Consider the following 12,951-nt stretch of genomic DNA (forward strand, 5'->3'; position numbering starts at 1 on the left):
TTAAGGGCCCGGGCGTTGTGGAGGTTGAGGAAGTCTGCGGGCTCGCCATGGTGGATCTGCTGGTAGTACTGCTGGGAGTGGTGGAGGGAGTTGAGGGAGTAGGCGTCCGGGTTGACGGCCGGGTGGCCGTGCTGGAACTCGTAGTGGAAGGACTGGTGGTGGAGCGGGGTGTACTGGTGGTTGGCGGAGAAGTAGGGCGAGGCGAAGTCCGTGCCGGTGGCGGAGTAGGCGAGGGGCGAGGAGGACGAGTAGGCGACGCTGGAGTTTAAGGGCCCGGGCGTTGTGGAGGTTGAGGAAGTCTGCGGGCTCGCCATGGTGGATCTGCTGGTAGTACTGCTGGGAGTGGTGGAGGGAGTTGAGGGAGTAGGCGTCCGGGTTGACGGCCGGGTGGCCGTGCTGGAACTCGTAGTGGAAGGACTGGTGGTGGAGCGGGGTGTACTGGTGGTTGGCGGAGAAGTAGGGCGAGGCGAAGTCCGTGCCGGTGGCGGAGTAGGCGAGGGGCGAGGAGGACGAGTAGGCGACGCTGGAGTTGGCCACCGACTCCAGGCAGCCTAGCTGCATCAAGCGGTAGCTGTTGGAGCCGTCATGGCGGATCTGGAAGGCAGAAGGGAACAGGGAGTAGTAGGAAGCCAGGCAGGGCCGGCTCGGCATCGGGGAAGAGCCCCCGGGCCGCCTCCCAGAGGCTCGCCTCCGCAATGCCGCCACCCGACAGGCAGGGCTAGGGGGTGAGCTCCTGGGTGTTAAAAACCAAAACCCGAGGAAGCGAGAGAGGAGGACCCCCCTCCCCCCCCATGTCCCTGGTACCAAAGCCAAGCCAGGAGGCAACACACCGCCTGGAAATCCACCTGATGCTGATGCTGCTGGGCTGTTGGCCGGAGAAAGTGCCCCAACTAAACCTAAACCCTCCACGTCCAGTAGGGCTGCCCTCAGATGGGTTCCCATCCCCGGATCCCCGGATCCTTGGATCTCTCTCTTTCACTCTCTCCTTCTCTCCTGACTTGCCTGGAAGCCCTTCCCGGGCGAAGGCTCTCCGTCCCAAAGCGGTCCCTTCCGTCCCTGCTCGGCCCCCGGATCCCCCCATTGCTCCTTCTCCCTCCCCGGTTACTCGCAGTAGTAGTACTACTCTTTGGCCCCTTCCATTTTAGCACCATGTTTTTTAGGGCGGTAAGTCTCTTTCCGTCCCGGCAACCGTTTGGATGCGGCAATGGGGTTCGCCCCTTTCCTGGCGACAGATGTCATAACGTATTTTCTCCCTTTCCTTCTCGAGGTCCTCTCTGAAGCCGGATTATAATTAAATGTAACGGTCCAATGTGGATTAACAAAAAAAGAAAAGAAAAGGAAACAACCACACACAGGAACTCTCTCTCTCTCTCTCTTACACATACATACACATACATAAGCACACACAGGCACACATACACACACACACACACAGTTTCTCTCTCTGTCTCTCCTACACACACACACACACACACAATACCTCCGCATCGTGGACGAGTCCTGGAAAGGTAGTTGACATTTTGGGTTCTTCCGAAGGAGGCTCAGGATGAAATCCCTTCTCCAAATTTAAAAGGACAAGAAAGAACCAAGTCGACCATCAAACTGGCAATAATTCTTTTTTTAAAAAAATAAAAAAAATAAAAATGCAGGCGTTTCCCGTTTCCCCCAGATGTGGGATCTACATATATATAATATACACGTGTAGAGAATATTCTTATCTAAAGACAAAGAGGCTTCGCAGAGTCTCCAGCTTTTTTCCACCATTCAGCCTTTTAAAAAACCTGTAGGAACAATTTTTCCCCTCTGCACAAAAGCAGCTCCCCGGATCAGATTTTGTACTTGCTGGGTATTTCTTTGGCTGATGTCGTAGGTCCCTTGGTAATATAGAAGTTTTGAAAATTAAGCATCAGCACTGAGAACTGGGAGGACAATAGATAGAGCAGCTTCATCCCAGGAGACAAGGAATAAATATTGTATCTTCGCCTAATAAGGAACTGTAGGTTCTTTCAACGTTTTTACACATTTTCGCCTTCACTCTTTTATGAAGCCTTTCTTTCGCCCCTTCGCAGACCTAATGCGGGATCTAATCTTTTCGAAAGGGGCCTTTTTAGACAGATATCGTTGTGAAGAGTTAAATCTCAAAGCAATCTAGATTAATTGCAACTACTCTTTTTCAATAGGTGAGTGCTCCTTCTTGTTGACTCCAGAGTTTCGGCTTTTGCTTTGGTTTGGGGTTGTTTTTTGGGGTTTGTTTTTTCCCCTTTAGATTTTCCCCAATAGTGACCAAAACAGAGGACTGGATTAGTATGAAACTGGAATTACAGGAAGGCGTCTAGATTTCTTTAAAAACAAAACAAAACACAAGATCCGAAATTAAAGCCACCCTCATAGCCCAGCATCCCTAGGACAACCTAGGCAAAATTACATTGGGTTTTATAACAGCATTTGAAGGAAATAACTTATATGAGATTTGTGTCACACACACACAGACACACACACACACATTTGATATATGTTCCAGTCATAAAGGCTGAATATAGACCGAGGGAGAGAGAGACCCGCAAGCTCACAGACACAAAGCAAAGGCGGCGGCGGAATGCCAGGGAAATGGGAGAGGAGAAGTGACAAACCTTGGGCGTTTGTGTCCGAATGGACAGTCAGTCCACTTCTACTGGGGCTTTGTTTACTTTATTCGGAAGAATGGGCTTGATGAAGGCTGATTTAAGGGTTATATTTACTGATGTACACATTTAGGACAATCCCAGGAGAGGCTTCCTCTGCGTGCTGGGTGTACTTTTACCATCTCAGCCCCCTCTCCTGAACGAATGGACCTTGCCAGGACCGAAAGTGAGGACAGGAGGCTCTTCTCCGCCAAAGCGCTTCCTCCTCCTCCTCCTCCTTCTCCCATCTCTCTCCCTCTCTCTCCTGTGTGTGTGTGTGTGTGTGCTGATGGCGAACTGCAATCATGAGCCTTGGAGACAGACGCGGGTGTAACTCGCTTTTAATTGCCATTTAATTTGGCCCGCTTTTTAAGCGTTTAAACCGCGAAGGTGTCTTAATAAGAAGCCGCAGGCAAAGAGCCATGTGGGCTCTGTTTTTTAAGGGCCAGGTTTGGGGAGGGCTGTTCTTGGTAGCTGTTCATACGGGCTCACACACGAGCTTCTGTCATTCAAGCCTCTTTTTCTTTTATACAAATGGACAAAGGCACACGACCAGAATTGGAAATGCTCGATGTGAAACGGTGAAGTGCGATGATCCCGACCAGGAAAGGGGTCAGCAGCAAACACCTTTCTCTCCCCCCTTCCCCTCTTCTACCTCCCCTCTTTTTTTTTCCTTTTTGCCTCCCCAACCTACTCTTTAGCAGGATGGAGATGGCAAGGACTGCAAAACTCCTTCATGGGAAAGGACGAAGGAAAGAAGGGATGGAGGGGATGGGGGGAGAGAGAAGGAAGAGAAGTAAGAAATTGAGCCTGACATTTCCAACACGAAATAGCATTCATTACTGAACTAGCTAACGCTTCTTGGCTTTCCCTAGCCTTCGGGCATCTTCGGTGGGTAACCCCCAGCAGGGAGCTCAGGGAAGCCAGGGACCTGTCCCTGGGGAAACCCGACTTCGCTCTCGGAGGGGCCTCCCGAAAGGACCGGGACACCGCTCGGGTTGCCTCCTCTTTTAAGGCTCTGGCTTGCCCACCCGAGGAGTCCAGCCGTCCTTCTCCTCGAATAGTCAAGGTGGCCTCCCCTTTCCCTCCCTCCCTTCCCTGCCTGGAGCCCCTCCGAGGCCTCGGGGAGGTTGTGGGCTTCCGAGCCTTTGGGCCCTCCTGCCCCTTGGCCAAGGGCCCCAAGGCCTCCCAGACGGGAAAGTCGGCTACACACAAACAGTCTATGTATATGTTACAATTGTTATGTTTTTTCTATAAGGGATCTAGGAGTCCAAGTAGATCACAAGTTGAACATGAGTCAACAGTGTGGTGCAGCAGCTAAAAAGGCCAATGAGATTTTAGGCTGAATCAATAGAAGTATAGTGCCACTGTATTCTGCTCTGGTCAGGCCCCATCTGGAATACTGTGTCCAGTTCTGGGCACCACAATTCAAAAAGGACATTGAGAAACTGGAGCGTGTCCAAAGGAGGGCGACTAAAATGGTGAAGGGTCTGGAAACCATGTCCTATGAGGAAAACGATTTAGGGAGCTGCGGAAGTTTAGCCTGGAGAAAGAAGGTTAAGAGGTGATATGATAGCCCTGTTTCAATATTTGAAGGGATGTCATATTGAGGAGGGAGCAAGCTTGTTTTCTGCTGCTCCAGAGAACAGGACCTGGAACAATGGTTGCAAGGTACATGAAAAGAGATTCCACCTCAACATTAGGAGGAACTTCCTGAGAGTAAGGGCTGTTCAACAGTGAAACACACTCCCTCGGAGAGTGGTGGAGTCTCCTTTTTTGGAGGCCTTTAAGAAAAGGCTGGATGGCCATCTGTAGGGGATGCTTTGATTGAGAGTTCCTGCATGGCAGGGGATTGGACTGGATGGCCCTTGCGGTCTCTTCCAACTCTATGATTCTATGATCTTCTCCCGAAGAGCTATAGGCTTTTTCGTTGTGGATGATAAATGTCTTCACTCCAAAGGAATGCGTGAAGTATAGTAATAATGGACCACTGGGAAGATCTTGTAAGGAGAACCAGTGGTAGCAGGGGATGAAATGCCCATTCCCTGCTTGGAAAATGGCAACCAATAACCGCTTGGCAGGAACTGGAAGGGCATCTGGACAGGAATTAAAGGATGGAGATAGACTGGGAGGTGGCTGAATGAGTGGCTTCCGAGGGTCCCTTTCTCCTGAGCCCCCTCTCTCCTTTTCTCCTTTGGCCTCCTGCATGGGGAGGATGGGACTCGGGTTCATTTCTTGGACCAGAAAAATGCCGCCCAGGGCCAAGGTTGTGCTGCTGGGAAGGAAAGACTGGCTCATCTGCGCATCACGGAACGATGGGCTCCCTTTTGGCCCTGTCTTGTGAAACAAAAGGAAAAGTCAAGCCTTTGGGTAAGTGCTCGGCGAGGTGCCACTGGCTTCCCTTGCGCGAAGGTGCTCCTAGCTGCAGCGTTCAGGTTGTCAGCCGCCTTGGGTGCTGCTGCCCTGGGAGAAAGGTCTATAGGAAGGATGCCAACCGGGTGCCCTCTGGCAACGAGAAGGGAGGCAAAGAAGGGACCCTCTACTGAGCCAGGCCCTCTGGCTCCTTGCTTGGTTTGGATCGGGTCTCCAGGGCCTTGAGAGGGCAAAAGAGTCCCGGCGAAAGAAAGGGCCGCCCCTGTGGTCTCTTCCAACTCTACGATTCTATGAGACGGAGAGGTCAGTCGGACCCCGGATCTTGCCCAGGAGCTGCCCAGCCTCGGAGGGCCAAGATCCGGGCTCTCGGTTCCCTTCTGGAGCCCAAGGCCAGAGAGTGACCCCAGGATTTTGTAGGATTTGAGCGTTGGACTAAGACTATGGAGACCAGGGTTCCAATCCCGGTTCAGGTTTCCAAACCCCCTGGGTGACCTTGGGCAAGTCACACCCTCTCAGCCTCAGAGGATGGCAAGGGCAAAAAACCCCTCTGAAGCATCTTGCCAAGAAAACCCCAGCTTCACCATAAAAGTCGGAAAGGACTTGAAGGCCCGCGACGTCAACAAAAGCAAAAACACCAAGCTTTGTAGCTTAAAAACAAAAAAGGGGACCAGAAGGGGAGAGAAGCCGCAGGCCGGTTTGGGCTTGGCCTGGCCTCCTTCCCCCGCGCCTCGTACCCGCCCTAAAGCCGTTGGGACCTTCTGCGCTTTCGAAGGAGCGGGAGTCCTCCCTAAGCTTCCCCGCCGTTGTGTCTGGGTTGGCCATTTGGATTGGGGCGACGGGGGGGCGGCGGGAGGGACCAAGGGGGCAGCTTTGAAAGCCCCCTCCCTCCGCCCCAGTTCCAGATCCCAGAGGGCCGCATCCCTCGCTCCGTCTGGTCTCTTCTTCTTGGCCCCCGTCTGCGCCTGGCGCTGGGCTGCCAAAGCGGGGGAGGCAGTCCTGCCAAGTGGGCGGAGGGGAGGGAAGAGTGAAGCTCTCCTCTTGAGGAGCTTTTCCGAGGAAGTCGTTGTCAGACTCATCTCTGCACGCCTGTCTCGCCTTGTTTGGGCTCCCCGGACTAAACGGGGGACAGGATAGAGCAAAATGTCCCGACTTTCCCTCCGTTTGGCCCTGAGCCGCCTGGGAGAGGAAGGCATGTACACACATTTATTTCACTCCCCTACACTTATCAAGAATCACCAGCGAAGGCATTTTTATGGAGAACTGCATGTAGACATTCAGACAGTGATGAAATACAGATGGAGCACATGCAATTTTGCACATGTGATGTCCATACAGCAAATCCATCTTGTGTGAAGGGCAGAAGACCAGAGGCTCACAATAGCTTGGGGGGGGGAGTGCATTTGCACACTGTTAGAAGATTATGACTATATTAGTGAAAAATTAAAATAGATAACGAAGTTGAAAAAGTAGTCAGGCAGAAATCAGTTTTGAAACATATCTATCTGGGAAACATAAGGCAGTATTTCCTTCTGCATTTGGTCTTTCTCTCTGCAGATTTCTTTATTTTCTATTAACTACACACTTAATTCACACTCATTATGATCCCCATGAATAGGCATCAAAAACAGTTTCATGACCAGATCCAGAACTGCATCATTTTGCAGTCTCCCATCATGATACCTCTACATAATCTAGTTGTAACTGGTTTTCATGGTTTCAGTTTCTAGGCGATTTTTCTAAATCTACTTCGAATGGCTGTTCTTCAGAATGAAGATGGAGTGATGGTTGCATGTTCAGATGCATCCTCCCTCCACATACTACACATAGCAACTAGGATTCTAGCCAGGCTGCTTTCCTTCCAAAATAATTTCCCTGGTGTAACAATCTTTTTTTAAGGATACGCCTTTTGCAGTTTGAACTGCCTCCAGTGTAGGAGCCATTCCTTATGCGATCTAATGTTTGTGGTAGACTATGCCTGTGGGGATTCATTTAGAGAGGATTAACTTTCCATTTCATTGTTGTCTATAACATTCCAATGAAAGGATGTCTAATATGTTTAATTTGATCTATTTAATTTTTATTATCCAGAGATCCAGAACATGCTGTCTTAATTGTCTAAATGTAAGTGCATTACAATCCACATATTATCTGTTCCTACTACTGTTATAAATCACATTTTTGTAATTTTGTCCTTTTGTCCTTTTTGTACTGTTTGGGTCATTTGCACAATATGTTTTCAACATCACATTTCCATTTCTCAGAAAGGGCATTATGGAATTCTGCTTAGGTAGAAGAAGGTTTCATGGTGAAACTCCATAGAATCATAGAATCGTAGAGTTGGAAGAGACCCCAAGGGCCATCCAGTCCAGCCCCCTTCTGCCCTGCAGGAACTCTCAATCAAAGCATCCCCATTGACAGATGGCCATCCAGACTCTGTTTAAAGACCTCCAAGGAAGGAGACTCCACTACACTCCCAGGAAGGAGTCTGTTCCATGTTTCTGTCTCATGGATAACTGCTAGAAACAAAACAGGTTGGTTACTTAGTTTGTCTTGTTATAATTTGTATATCATTCCCCAATCAAACCACTTCAAGAAATGTGAGGACCTGTCCTTTGGAGTCAATTATCAGCAGGTCACATTATCAGTTACACATTTCAGAGCATAAAGCGGGAGTATACAAGTTCACTGTGGTAGTACAATACTCTGTCTGTCTGTCTGTCTGTCTGTCTCTCTCTCTCTCTCTCTCCCTATTCCTTTAAGATATTTCTGTATCATTTCCCAGCTCACAAGGACGCCTGAAGTGATGAATAAATAAAACTAATTAAAACCATACAAAGACAAAAATATTGAAAAACACATTGAAGAGTTATTTTACAGCCATTAAAACAACTTAAAACACACCTAAACTTCAATTTTGAAACAGTTAAAACAGAGCAATTTTAGCTATGAAAGGCCATGTGGAACAGCACTGCTTTGGCTGCCTGCTGGAAGCTAAAAACAGAGGGAACCAGCCTAACTTCCTTAGATAGGGAGTTCCACAGTTGGGGTGCGGCTACAGAGAAAGTCCTGTTAACATGCACATATCATCATGACTTTGCTGGATATAAGAGCAAGGCTGGGAAACCTGTGGTCCTCCAAATGTTATTGGACTCCAGTTCCCAGCAACTAATCCCAGTGTGACCAATGGTCAAGGACAATAATGGGAGTGGTAACTCATGACCATTTGAATTATCCACTTTGGGGTTGAGATTCATATGAAATAGATTTTGTTTAACAGAGAGAGAGAGAGAGAGAGAGAGAGAGAGATCCAGCCTCCAGCATATGCCATAAGAGAGTAAGCCAAAATGCGTTCAGAAGAATCAAATATCAGATTTACTTTTCTGTCCCAATTTGAACTGGGGTTGTCTCCTATATCAGTTGTGTGAATTCTAATCTGAGTCAGGCTTCTGTCACTAGTTGGTTGATTTCTTTTTTCAAAAAGAAACATTTTCATAAGTAGATGTCACTAGGGTGCCCTATATCTTAAGGACTAGATTTGCCCATATAAGCTTACCCAGACCCAGACCCTGTCACCTGAGGTTCTGTGCCCCTTAAAAGAAAGGCTAGGGTATGGTGGCATTCATGAACAGGCCTTTGTTGTCATTGCCTCATGCGGGGACATAGCCAGGATTTTAGGAAGGGGGGGAGTCCAGACTAAGTGCCACCATTATAAAGGGGCTTGGGTGCGGCGGCACAGCAGCACGCACCATTCATTTTTCTAATGGAAGGGGGGTCCGGACCCCAAGAACCTCCCCACCCTTGGCTACGTTCCTGCCTCATGGCAAGGAAATGTTTTCCTCAAGGAAAATGGTCATTTCCATTGTCAGTATTTATTTTCCAGACACTTAGGCACTAGAAACTGCTGTCGTGGGTTACTGATTGTGTGATGTAAATATAAGATGTAAATATGAGATTTAAATATGAATACAGGCAATGAAACCTTTTAACTTGCTGTGGTTTCAAATTGTGTTTTATTACTTGCAGATTTATAGTTGTATTATTTATAACAACTTCCCTGTTATCCTGATTATTTCATGTTTTCTTTTGTAATTCTCTTCAGCAATTATTTGGCAGTGAGAACTGATTCATGAATGAACGATGCATCCTCATGTTTCTAGTTTGGCGATACACTGAACAGGAGGTATGGAAAGTTAACACAACAGGCACAGGTGCCTTTCGTGGGACTCACAGTGCCATCTCTTCTGTGCAGAGGCTAATCACATATTAACTCCAAAACTGTTGGATTCTGCAATCCGAATGGTGGATAGTATAATTTGTGCAACTCTGGAAAATGAGGATTTGAATCCCCACTTGGCCATGGAAACCCACTGGATGATCTTGGGCATGTCACACTCTCTCAGCCTTGGGGGAGGCAAAGGCTCTGAACACGTCTTACCAAGAAAGCCCTGGGATAGGTTTGCCTTAGGGTCCCCATTAGTTGGAAACAGCTTGAAGGCGCACAACAACACATTTGTACAAGCACCTATGAAATATATAGTAATCTTTTCTGTCATAACCATCATATAAATACGTCTAAAGAAGCGTTGTTCCTAGTGACAGCTTTTCCCAGTGATGCCTCACCAGAAATAGCTGAAGAGACCAAGTAACAAAATCATAGCATTAATGGTATTCTAGGGTCTATGCCACTATGATATTGGACTCTAGGATGAGAGGATCAGTTTTGGCCTTTAAGGAAATTGACTGGTTGGTTTGCTGATTTCTTCTTAAATTCAGAAACCCTTCCATTTGGAAGTTCCTTAATGTTTTAAAGTCACGCTCTTCAAGAAAGGAAGGGTTGTGCCATTAACCAAAGATGGTCAGACCCAACAATGCTTCCAAGTTATAAATTATACACTGATTACATATTCTGTAGTAAATACGTCTGGCTGAGAAAAATATTTGTCCAGATTGTAGACTGTTGTTTGTCCATCAAAAAACCTAAGTCAACATTATTTACAAGATGCATTTCAATATTTGAGGCTGTATCCAGTCATTAAACTTCTCTCTAGTAGCTGAGAATGAAAACATCTGTAGACTGTGATGTATTAAAGATGTACCTTATATTAGGATCATCCATAATTGATGCAGACATTTCAATAAATAATATAGTGTCAAGTTCTTTAGATGGTTGAGGATCATCTACAGTACTCATATATTTATGCACCACCAGGAAGAGCAAGCATGCTTCTCTCTCTAATTAAACACACACAGCCTTGTGGTATATTTAAATAACATTAAGGCTTTGGCATCAATTTAAAAAAATAATTCATTCAGAATTAAGTCTGACACTGGAACCTTAGATCATCTTAGTAGCTTTCCCATTGATAGCAGCAGAAATCTGGTGAACATTGGCATTAACAAGTGACTGCTGGAAAAACCAGGTTAATTTTGTGAATGTTCATACATTCAGAAATATAACAATAAGTATTGACGTTCAACTTAACTAGGTTGTCAGAATCCACTAGAATACATCCAACAAGTGGGAAAACATGAAAGTGACTGATAACAGTGAGAATATGTGTGGGACTGCCATTTATGATGATGATGATGATGATGATGATGACAATAATAATAATAATAATAATAATAATAATTTTATTTGTATACCGCTTTTCTGAAAATCAGGGCGGTGAACAGCATCTAATAACAATACATACATATAAATTAAAACAATTCAATAAAAACAATAAAATTAACATGCCGGCCTACAGTGCTGACGAGGGGGGGGGGAGAGTTGCTGGTCAGGGGTAGGCTTGTTCGAATAGATGGGTTTTTAGCCCCTTCCTAAATTGGGCTAGGCAGGTGGCTGAGCGGAGCTCGAAGGGCAGCGCGTTCCAGAGGTTTGGGGCTAAGATGGAGAAAGCCCTCCTAGAGGTGGAATTATATTTCACCTCTGGAACTCTTAGAAAATAAGGTAAACCTTGACTAATATCTGATGGGAAATTGTCAATAGAAATCAGGTGATGTGGCTATTTTTCAGAAACAGGAAGTAGAAAAATAATCTCAGAGTATTCCTTACCTATGAAAACCCTATAAAATTCATAGGTTCACCATAAGTCAACAGGCGACTTGAATGTGTGCACATGCACACATAGACATGTTTTATAAATAATAATAATAATAATAATAATAATAATAATAATAATAATAATATTTTTTTTATTTATATATCGCTGTTCCTGTGCAGATCACAGCGGTTTCCAACATGAAAAAGTATAACAAGACATAGTAAAAAACAACATATATCCCCAGCAAAGTGCAAACCAACCACCCATACCATACATCATATATATATATGTACACACACACACACACACACACACACACACAAATAATGTTTTTACTTATTTTGTTGTTCCAGTTGTAGAGCAATATTTTACCACTGAATGCTCCTTATGCTTCAATGTAATGCTATTAATGTGCATAAGCCACTCTTTTCCTCAAGAGCATGAGCAGCTTGAACAAATCAGTTTTTATGATTAAGGTGGGTTTTTTTTGGTAAAGAAATAAAATAAAATAAATAAAATTGAGCACATATTTATTCATGTTTTTGAAACAGGAGGCTTTTATTGACCCAAGAATTCAGGATGGTTGCAAAGGAACCATTGCATACATTATTTTTACCTCAACTGGTTCAGAATTCAGGCCTTTATGCTATTAAAATGCATATGCTGCATTCCCCAGACTGAAGCCAGCTACTTCAGAGACACTGGAGCCCATTGGGGAATATGTATTTATGTTTTTAAAACATATTTTAATTTCCCCATTGATCATAAGAGTTCATGAATAAAATCAAGATTTTCCCCCAGAATTAGTCCTTTAAAATTAACAATTAAAATCATACAGAGAAGAAAAAATGTATCTTTATCAAACTGGCAATAAGGAGAGTGGTGGCAGCTTTTTAAAATCAGCAAGATTTGGTCCCGGGATGAGGGAAAGGAGCGGTTCTTTTGAAAACAGCCAGCAGAGATTCAAAACAGACATGCTGACAGTAAAATTATGGATTCAGTTCTGCAACCCCCCACAATCTTAGCTTAAGCCAGTGGTCCTCTGAATCCTTGTGGGACCACAGAGTGAGTGAAGGCTGAAGGATCAATGCCCTAGAACTGTGGGACTCTGACATTCAGCTCTAATTTTAACCCAGAGAATCTTCAGTTGACTTTGCCAAGCTCAAGATGAAGCCTTAAACAAATATTTGTGCTTGCACTGTGTTTCAATTGAAAGAAAGAGAAGAGGAATGGATAAGCTATGTGAGTTCACACTAGTTACTGGATACACATGGGTCCCATCTGTGTGACATCTGGACTTACCATCAAGTAAGGCCCCAACTGCACCTCACCTGAGAACATATAGAAGTCTTTTTGCACCAGAGCAAAAAGTGACAGACTTTGGGGTGTCAACTAGGAGGGCAGAAGGGGTAGAGAGAAAGTGCTCAATGCTTTCCCCACCCACTGAGTCTAAGCTCCAAATGTCTCTAAAGTTAAAAAAACCTCTCTTTTAAAAAGTAGTAGTGGTGGGAGATAGGAGAAATTATGGGTTTTTGCATGTAATGCCCAGTTTGGTTCTGAATTCAAAGACAGCCTCAGCTTCCTGATTTATGATCCTGTATGACTTGCAAAATAATAAAAACGTGTCTGTTGTGCTGTTTGGTATATAACCAAAACATCTTTTGACGGAAGATTCAAACCACAAGTAGGAAGTAACCCAGAAAAGCCCTATTAAAATGTTCAGCAATATTATTTTTCCCTGCCACAATTTGTGAGAAATGAATGCCTCACTAGAAACTAAAATATACTATTTTTCTTCACAAAGTTGCTGGAAAGAAAAACAACACTTTCTGAATTAATCTACAACTACCACAACTCTCTGCTGAAGTGAC

The 12,951-nt window shown here is 45.3% G+C and overlaps 1 protein-coding gene across 1 annotated transcript in view; it reads right to left on the reverse strand.

The window, feature by feature from the left end:
• TFAP2D (transcription factor AP-2 delta) overlaps positions 1-1,549 on the reverse strand; it is a 69,675-nt gene extending 68,126 nt beyond the window's left edge. Inside the window, exons 1-2 of the mRNA XM_042445173.1 lie at positions 1,481-1,549; positions 266-594 (exon numbers count right to left, since the gene is read on the reverse strand). Of these exons, the coding sequence (XP_042301107.1) occupies positions 266-594; positions 1,481-1,519 (368 nt within the window). The 5' untranslated portion in view covers positions 1,520-1,549. The remainder of the gene's footprint in view (positions 1-265; positions 595-1,480) is intronic.
• Between the last annotated feature and the right edge of the window lie 11,402 nt (positions 1,550-12,951).

The sequence above is a fragment of the Sceloporus undulatus genome, chromosome 1 (assembly GCF_019175285.1).
Source record: "Sceloporus undulatus isolate JIND9_A2432 ecotype Alabama chromosome 1, SceUnd_v1.1, whole genome shotgun sequence".
Classification (NCBI taxonomy): Eukaryota; Metazoa; Chordata; class Lepidosauria; order Squamata; family Phrynosomatidae; genus Sceloporus; species Sceloporus undulatus.